At 34.9% G+C, this 9,950-nt stretch overlaps 1 protein-coding gene across 1 annotated transcript; it reads right to left on the reverse strand.

Moving 5' to 3' along the window:
• Positions 1-888: 888 nt before the first annotated feature.
• Positions 889-5,151, reverse strand: ptcd2 (pentatricopeptide repeat domain 2). The gene is made up of 10 exons (XM_059358030.1): positions 4,937-5,151; positions 3,762-3,854; positions 3,535-3,664; positions 3,034-3,142; positions 2,878-2,956; positions 2,700-2,791; positions 2,479-2,592; positions 2,312-2,386; positions 2,104-2,217; positions 889-1,455 (listed from the first exon to the last, which is right to left on the reverse strand). Exons 1-10 carry the CDS (start codon positions 5,064-5,066, stop codon positions 1,261-1,263), a joined length of 1,131 nt encoding a protein of 376 aa, XP_059214013.1. The 5' UTR covers positions 5,067-5,151; the 3' UTR covers positions 889-1,260.
• Positions 5,152-9,950: the final 4,799 nt, after the last annotated feature.

Below are 9,950 nucleotides of genomic sequence, written 5' to 3' on the forward strand. Positions count from 1 at the left end.
TGTGCTTTCTCAACTTCTAAAATTTTGATTTGAGGGGGCAAGACATTTATTTAAGGGGGCTGAGCCCCCTCTTGCCCCAGCGTAGAGCGGGCCTCGCCAGTTTGTGTCTTTCATGTATTTGATTTGAATTACAGAGAAAATCATAACAATAAATGTACAGCTTTTGAACAGGATGCAGATTGTAGTGCAGATTCAATGTTTTCCAAAGTATGTCTTAAAACAACAGAAAGTGGTTCTATAAACATCAACAGGTTTTGCTTGCTGGAAAACTATGTTTAAAACTTTTTCATCCAGATGGTTAAGATTATGGAGACTCTGGATTTACTTTCAGAACAACATTAAACGTTTTTAAATGACATTATGGGCTTTTCAAACATTTCTGGTTAAGAATATGTCATGGTAAGCTCTGTAACCTGAATGCATGCTCCTGAGAGGCACAAACTGGGTCTTGGTATTTCTATTTATTCTCCTCATTTATTTTGTCACGCAAAATATATTTTAGGATTGAAAGGTTAAAAAGTATAAAAGCACAGGTTCACAAAGTTAGTTTTCAGTTCTTTGAAAGATGAAGAATCCATGAAACCTTACAGGTGTGTAGTTGAGATTAAAATTATGGTTTAAATTTGACAGTTATGTGTATGTCTGAGCAGAAGTAAGGAAGGGGCCATTGCCGTCTCCACTTTACACCCCTGACACGTTCTGGCATTGCTAGATGTTTTCCCGTCATGTGTATCTTTAAAAAAAATAGTCAGTTGCCTATATAAACATTGAAACAGGTTGTGCTTGCTGTAATCATTCTTCTTGTTCATACCTGCCATTAATTCCAGCAGTACTTTCAATTAAAGTGATGAGGAACAAAATATCCAGTGCTCGTTCTGTGCAAAAACATATTAAAAAGTGTATCTATTTATTTTGTTGGAAAAAGGCAGTAGCTTTGCAAGATATCCATTTTATCAAATGGATGATAAAACAAATCTGATTTCACCAGCATCTATACACATCAAAGCAAGACAAGAATCCTTTGCTTTCACTATTAAATATTCAATTTATCTTTAATCACTCATTCATACTTTTATATACAGAATTTCCCCCCAAATAACCTATTATCCATAGGGGATCCTTGACAAAGAAAATCCATACCCATTTAGATAGTATTGCTTCTGTAATTGTCTATCAGCAGTGTTCTGTTGACATGAACTGTTACTGTTTTCATCAAATGTTGGTAGAATTATCAGGACAAGCTCTAACCAGAGATAGAGTTCATATCACAGCCTTCACAGTCCTGCTGATCCTCCTCTCCACCAGAGGTTGCTCCCTCTTCCCTGGGGGTGTGAAGCAGAGCAGGTCATCGAGGGTCTGCTGGGTCACTTGATTGGCTTCCTCAAGATGACGCACTATCTTTTTCACTTTCATCATGTGTGGTCCATCTTCACTCCGCAGGCACAGCAAATCCAACTGAAATACATCACATCAAACCTCTGAGCTCTTTCATACAGTTTTTCAGTGATTTAAATATACATCTCAGTTTTGATCCCAGAAAAGGATTTTGCAAACCTTTTTTTATTTTTTACACTAGGTTTGCCATTATCCTGTTCACAGAAAAATGTATAAAAATGAATGTTGATTGCTGATTTACATTTAAACATTTTTTTATGAGTCCTGGCCATGTTTCATTTTACAAGATGAAAACATGGCCAGTACTACCTCTGATATTGTGGTGTAGGGATAAAAAAACACATGGCAAAAGAAAAGGACACTATTATAATATTCAATCATGAGGTGCAATTATTTCTTTATATATATTTATACATTCTCTTTACTTGTGTTGTTTTTCCAAGTATTTTTGTTTTTTATAGGATTTTTGTTTGTCTGCTCATTTTGTGTGGTTCTTGACATTAATTCTTTCTTTTATTTTTCCAAATTATGTTAGCTTAGATCTAAATTAGTTGAGGTTTAGGGGACACTTTTTCCTTTTTTTCATTATCTAGATTTTATGCAGTCTTATGTGTGTGTGTAAATAAAATAAAACATACAGCCTCAGCTATCCTGTCACTGTTTTTTTTTAAGTAATATCTGTGTTATTGAGAAAACAGATTGACTTACCACCTCCTGACAAAATTCAGGCTTCTTCACAAAAGAGGGCCATTTATACAAATGCGCTGCAGACAGGATTGAAACCGCCTCTGCAACCTCTCCTGACATTGCTAGTATTAGAACCTAAATAACAATTTAAAAAAATAAGAAAATATTAATCTTTGAACAACAGTATCAATGGAAATAATTTAAACTACTACGAATGATGCACCCTTACCCTTAAGTTCTGGCCTATTCTGCTGTCAGTGTTTATTATTTGAAAATACAACGATTGTGCCTTTTCTACGTCATTCTGGAACAAACAAAACAAGAAAACAGATTATTAATTATATAATATTTTCCACAGTTTTCTGCATGAATGAAAGATATGAAAATACAACTCACCTGCCGAAGTGCTAATGCTACAGCAAAGCTGTAAGCATGTCTGGGAATAGGGAGGTCTTTGCTCTCTGCCTCATCTATCAGAGCAGTGCAGATCCTGTAGGACTCCGGTGTGTTCTGACCAACAAAACAACAGACCATTCAATGATTGTAAAGACTTTGTACATCTTGAAATAAAAATAAATGTTAGGACTTTATGTTTAAAAAAAGACTTTATAACTTACCAGTTTATAGCAGGTGCCACATGCCAGTATGAAAGTGTCTTTGGTGAATTCTACACCTCGTTTCTTCATGGTTTTTATGATCTTCAGGGCATCTGCAAAAGATACATTTTGGAAGTTGTTTACACATGTGATAATCATTTCTGAGAAAAAAACACGAGTTGGTTAATTGGTCACTAACGTTCATAAGAGCCTTTGGTGAATAACATGTCTGTGGTGATGTTAAAGGAAGTCGCATCGTTGAAAAATTCCTTCATACTCTGTTCAGACAAATGAGAAGAAATGTTACCACTCCATCAACGTAAGACACTTTGCAATACTTAAGGTTTTGTTTTACCTGATCTGTTATTGTAGCAGCAGCCAAATCCTCCTGACCAAGCTCATAGCACAGTCGTATGAAGAGAGGCCCAAACTTGAACTGGTGAAACGTGGTGTTCTCTGCATATCTAATAATTGCAAATTAAAGAAGCATAACAGACAAGCTAAGCTAAGATAAGATCAAATTTATCATGACTTGGGAGATGGCAGTGCAACAGTTGCATATATACAATTCAAATATAAAAAGTCTAAGATAAAAGTAAAATCCAAATAAAGTGCAAATACAAATCATATAAAATGCTAAAATCTAGAGCTGCAATGACTACCACATCAATTTTGTTGATCGAAAGAAAATGAATGCTGTGTTTCACCTCTTAAATAGGTTTCTGTGACACATGTTGGCAGTCAAAGCCAGTGAAGCCAAATTTATTTTGCTGTGTGGAGTGGGTCAAATTCTAATTTTCCTCTTTGAAGGTATGTAAATAATTAGAGAAAAAATATGAACACTTTTTATTTTTACCTATAAATGGCTTCTGTGGCTACCTTCATGTCATCTGCAGACTGGCACGAGTGAAGGAGAATCTTCAGGTCTCGGCTATATATCTGCTCATTCCTTTGGAGCTTTTCACTGAGGAGGTCAATAAAATTTCCTGTGAATAATGAGATGAACATATTGGCTCTTATTGTATGTATCATAACACATGAAATAAAGTACAGCAGTAAAGCCAGTGACAAAAACTACTTCACCATTCAGTCCATTGACAAAGTAACCCACAGCCAGCTTCCTCTCCTGGAAGTCTTGTAGTCTGATGATATCTTCTGACAGCAGATGTCTCTTAGCTGCAGAGAAAACAGTCCCAATAACCAGTCATAAGCGAACTATTCAGATCTTTTACTTAAGTAAACAGTCATTACACCGCTATGCAAGACTGAAATACAACAGAATTATGATGGCACTCCATGAGATTAAATAAAAGTAAAATACTCAATGCGAACAGATAACAAAAACACCACCGAAAGGTCCAAGTATCAGTGGCAGTGTATGAAAGGAGTGGAGTGTAAACAAGTAAAGAAACAATAATTCTGTAACAAGCAAAAGTTCTGCATCTCAAAATCTCACCAAAGTAAAAGTCACTGAAGTATCAGGCATAAAAGTACTTAAGTAAAATGTTCCATTTCAGAATAATGTTGCATTATAATTAATGATGCTTTTAATATGAACATCATTTTTTGATTTTGCAGCTAGTAAAGGTGGAGCTCATTTGAATTACTTAATATATTGCTGGGTAGCTTAACCTATAATAAGAAAACACTAAAATAAACTGAATTTTAGGAAAACTGCTCCCTTGAGAAACCAACATAACATATTTTAACCTGGCTAGCTTGAATTTCGTCACCCTGTTAAAATAAGTGCCTAACTCATTTTTCGTCATTTTTTAATTTTTAATTTAATTTAATTTCCGGGTTCGAATCCGGCTCGGAGCCCTTTCCCGCATGTCTTCCCCTCTGTATCCCCCTTTCACTCTCAATCTCTCTCTCTCTCTCAATAAAGCTACAAAATGCCCCAAAAAAATCTTTAAAAAAATGAAATAAAAAAACCTATGGTAAAATCATCTACATCCTCAGTTGATCAGATCATGTGATTTTACCCCTTATTGACACTAATATTGGTAACACTTTACTCTCAGGTGTCTACATAAGAGTGACATGAGTGTGTCATAATCAAGACATGGGATGTGGCATGAACATTAATGACACTTTGAAATAACATTAATGCACATGATACTTGTCATGCCATGTTTCTGACAGGCCTGTGTGGAATATGTACAGGCTGCTAATGTAACTTAGCTTATCTGTCTGTTACACCAGCCATTTTAACTGCTTAACTGTTACAGAAAGAGAAAATACGGTTTTTGTCTTACCTGTCTTACCGCCTTCAATCCAGCCTGGCTGTAAAACTCGACATAACAGTCCTTTGAAACTCTCTTTTACCACCGGCCTACAACATTTGCAGACCCTGGCCAGCGCCATAGTGCCCACTGACTGTACCATGGAAACGAAAACAAAGGGGAGGCAACTGGAGATATTATACAGTTTTAAAACGACGATTGCAGCCCGAATAGTAAAACATAATCTAAAATTCACTGGTTTAATGTAGTTTATTTAAGTGGAGTAACACAGAGTGTTTCAGATATTTGTTTTATTTTCTTTACGCAGTACGCAAGTGGTATCGTCCAACATTTTTTTTTAAAACTTTATTGATGCAACACGGTGCAATACAAGACAATACACCAACAAAACGCCGTAAGGGAGTTTCAACAATACAGAGGCAAGCTTTCATACAAAAATATTGTAAAGTGGACATCAATTCAAAGTTTTTTATCGTTTTCATGTTGGTAGATTTCTTAATAGACTTAATATATTGTTTGGTTTCATTTTTAAAGACAAGAAGGAGAGGTTTTTGATTAACGTAACGACAGTTATGGATATGCCATTTGGCTAACTGTATCAACATGAGATTGATGATATAGTATTGTTTTTTCTTTTGCAAAAGGAAAGTCAGTGAAACCAAACAGTATATGTTCAAAGCACAGGGATAAATGAGGTTCAATCGAAAAAGAAATCAGGTTACAAATATCTTCCCATAATTTAGTTGAGAAAGGGCAAGACCAAAATAAATGAAAAACATCTTCAGGGTGTTCTTCACAGAAAGAGCAGTTTAGTCTATGTCTTTCTTAAATCGTTGTAAAAAAAACCCAAAAAAACCCCACTTTAGATGGATAAATTCCGTGAATTATCTTAAAAGATACTTCTTTAACCTTATTATTGATTATATCTAGCAGTCCAATAGTTCCAATAGGTTGTTACATATGGAGTTGATAGGACTTCTTTCTGAAATAAAGAGCGTTTATTACGGTTACTATTGCGTGTAGAGGAGAAACAAATTTGGCCGATTTCAAATTTGGTTGGATCAAAGGGCAATAATGATGGATTTTGTATTAATGTACTTTTAAATAACACAATTACACCTAGAGGGATTGCATTTATGACAATATTAAATTCGCTAATAGGAATTGGGATTCTATATTTTATGATAAATTCTTGATGTGTCAGTAATGATCCGTTTGAGTTAAATAACTGATGAACTAAGACTATATTGTGAATAAACCAATAGGGGTAAAATAAGGTTTTGTTTCTATATATAATGTCTTTATAGTTCCCTACTCCCACTCATATACAGTGGCTTGCAAAAGTATTCATCCCCCTTGGATGTTTCAACCTTTTGTTGCTTTAACACATGAAATCATGGTCAATATAATTTGGCCCTCTTAAAAAGAATTTGAAAAAAAACCCTCCTTGATATCAAAGTGAAAAACAGATTTTTACAAAATAATGTCAATTAATTAAAAATATATAAGGTAAAATAAATGATTGCATAAGTATTCATCCCCTTTAGAGTAACTGACCTAATTCAACAGAGTTCCAGAACTCGAGATCACCTGAGTGCAGCTGATGTGTGTCAAGTGATCGTAGTATAAAAACATCTGTGTGTGGGAGGTCCAGTCTCTGGTTCATCACTATTCCTGCTACAATTGCAACAGGAAGACAAAAGAACACTTTAAGCAACTCCGAGAAAAGATCATTGAAAAGTATAAGTCAGGAGATGGCTACAAAGAAATGTCCAGCTCACTGGACATCCCACATAGTTCAGTTAAACCGTCATTAAGAAATGGAAGCAGTATGGCACTTGTTTAAATCTGCCTAGAGCTGGCCGTCCTCACAATCTTAGTGACTGGACAAGAAGAAGACTGGTCCTGCAGCCTTCCAGGACCTGCTGCTGAGAAACATTCCCAGAGCATGATGCTGCCACCACCATGCTTCAGGCTGGAGATGGTGCGTTTGTGGTGATGTTCAGTGTTTGGTGTTCGCCAAACATAGCGTCTAGTCTGATGGCCAAAAAGGTGAGTTTTTGTCTCATCAGACCATAGAACCTTCTTCCAATTGACCCTGGAGTCTCCCACATGCATTTGGGTGAATCCCAGGCCAGATTTGATGAGCTTTTTTTCTCTCATACAGCTCCGACTGGTGAAGAACAGTTGGCAACAGTTGTTGTATGTGCAGTCTCTCCTATCTGAGCCACCGAAGCTTATAGCTCCTGCAGAGTGGTCCTAGGTGTCTTGGTGACCAACCTCTCCAGTCTTCTTCTTGTCTGGTCACTCAGATTGTGAGGACGGCCAGCTCTATCTAGGCAGATTTTAAAAAGTGCCATTCTGCTTCCATTTCTTAATGACGGTTTAACTGAACTCTGTGAGGTCTAGTTAGCTGGACATTTCTTTGTAGCCATCTCTTGACTTATACTTTTCAAGAATCTTTTCTCTGAGTTGCTAGGAGTGTTCTTTTGTCTTCATGTTGCAATTGTAGCAGGAATAGTGATGAACCAGAGACTGGACCTCCCAGACACAGATGTTTTTATACTATGATCACTTGACACATCAGCTGGACTCAGGTGATCTCCTTCTCAGTAAGTGACACTGCTGCATCAACTAGCTGGAACTCTGTTCAATTAGTTCAGTTACTTTAAAGGGTATGGATACTTATGCAATCATTTATTTTAACTTATATATTTTTAATTAATTAATAATTGACATTATTTCGCAAAAATCTGTTTTCACTTTGATATTAAAGAGGTTTTTTTTTTTGCAAATTCTATTTAAAAAGACCAAATTATATTGACCATGATTTCATGTGTAAAAGTAACAAAAGGTTGAAACATCCAAGAGGGATGAATACGTTTGCAAGCCACTGTAATGTTGCTTTCTTGGAAATAATTGAAGAAGATGCCTTTACTATAAAAAGATAATCTCCTAAAGGAAATCAATGCAATTTGTTATTCTACAAGAACTCATTTGGCTTCTGTTTCCCCTTTATCCATTTCATTATTTCAATAATGTGTGCATGACATTATGCTGCAAATGCAGAACACCTAACCCTTTCTTCTTTTCCCCCTGCGGTAAGGCTTTTCATTCTCTGTCTTCTATTTTTCAAAATAATTTTATTCCATACAAAATACGGTCCTGGTCTTGTTTTTTTAATACTTGGGATAAAACGTTTTTTCACTGTTTACACTGCTGATGCTTTTCTTCACTTTGGTCTCCATGCCTTTAAATCCTTTAAGTCTTTTTTTTTTTAACTTTCCAAACATATTGCACTGTAATTATTCTCATAGAGCTCACCTTGTTACTGATATTTCATTTTTGTATGTCCCCTTTCAACTTATAACCCTGTCTTTCTGCCTTAGTATTTAATTATTCACATTATTTCTTATTCACTATGGATACTACAATGACTACCTATAGTGTAAAAATGGCTTCATTAATCGATGCACTGATTCTTCTGGTGATGTAAAATACACAGTTATATCTTCTGTGTAAAGTGCTACATTTTGTCTTACTGCTAGGCTAACGCTTCAATGTATATATAAAATAAAATAGGGCAGAGGGGTTCTCTCTTCTTTGTATTGTGAATCTGTTTGGCAGGATACCATTTATTTATACTCGGGAAATTGGATGACGGTAAATACCCCGCCACTCATACGATGCCCGCTAGGATTGGCTCTGAATACATTCATTTATATATACATTTTGAATAAATGTAATATCCTGGAGTGTTTGTGGTATTTAAGGTACACAACCTCCTCTTCAATCATTATTGTTTCTGTTTTGAATGTTACAATATGGAATTTCTAAATTGTTTTTTTAAATTATTGTCCAACATTTTCACTTCTTAATATGAACCATTATGTCTTATTGGCTGTCATTTACAAGAGAGGAAGAAAGCATGAGAACAGCAGAGAATAGGCATGTGTTGTGTAAAAGATAATTTTGGAAAATGCTTGAAACAATAATTTGTATATGAACAGACTGCATCAGATATTTTGATTATTTGAGAAACCAAGAAGTCACAAAAAACGTACATATAGACTGAAATTACTTCATAAGAAGACTTTTTGCAGTGAATTATTGCATCATAATTAAGTTAAGCTAACCAATAGCTTAAACCTCCCACTTGTGTAAATAGATAGAAAAAATATTGTGCACAGGTTGTCATATATTTCCCAAAAAGAACTTTGCTATAATAAATAAATGAAATAAATATTAAAGCAGCTTTAGTTTAAATCAGGGATTCCCAAAGTGTGGTGCACGGACCCCCAGGGGTGCACAGGCTGCTGCTAGGGGGTGCGCGAGATGAAAAATATAATGGCGGTCTGATAATTACACAATTATATTTTTTTCCCCACAATAAAGACAATTTCACAGTGTGGTATTACTACTTATACTAAAGTACATAGTAGGCCTATGTATATATATGTATGTGTATATATATATATGTGTGTGTGTGTGTGTGTGTGTGTGTATATATGTGTGTATGTATATATATATATGTGTATATATATGTATATGTGTGTATATATATGTGTGTGTATATATATTATGTATATGTATGTATATATATGTAAATATATAATATGTATATCTATATGTATATGTATGTATGTATGTATATATGTGTGTGTGTGTGTGTGTGTGTGTGTATATATATATGTATATATATATGTGTGTATGTATATGTATATATATATATATATATATATATATATATATTCTTATATATCTTATATGTGTTATTAACCCAATATTATTTAATATCATGATTAATTATATTTTTGAGAGCAGGTACAGGAAAAAGGGGGGAAATGTAGTGTTGTGACTTGATTTCGACATTAACAAAACCTAAGCCACATATATGAGGGGCTGGTACCGGGATACGTAATTGACGCGTCGTCAACATTTCATTCACTTGTGATGTAGACAAGAGGAGGTGAGGATTAAACCACCAACAGTAAAAGTTATCTGATATTGCTGCTAGATATGTATT

Source organism: Centropristis striata, chromosome 19 (genome assembly GCF_030273125.1).
Source record: "Centropristis striata isolate RG_2023a ecotype Rhode Island chromosome 19, C.striata_1.0, whole genome shotgun sequence".
Classification (NCBI taxonomy): Eukaryota; Metazoa; Chordata; class Actinopteri; order Perciformes; family Serranidae; genus Centropristis; species Centropristis striata.

Excerpts from the sequence above, each read along its gene's own strand:
- ptcd2 (XM_059358030.1), bottom strand. The coding sequence starts at position 5,066 with ATGGTACAGTCAGTGGGCACTATGGCGCTGGCCAGGGTCTGCAAATGT. Across the intron at positions 2,593-2,699 it reads GTGGCACCTGCTATAAACTG|AACACACCGGAGTCCTACAG; the intron begins GTAAGTTATAAA and ends TTTGTTGGTCAG. Across the intron at positions 1,456-2,103 it reads CTGAATTTTGTCAGGAGGTG|TTGGATTTGCTGTGCCTGCG; the intron begins GTAAGTCAATCT and ends GATGTATTTCAG.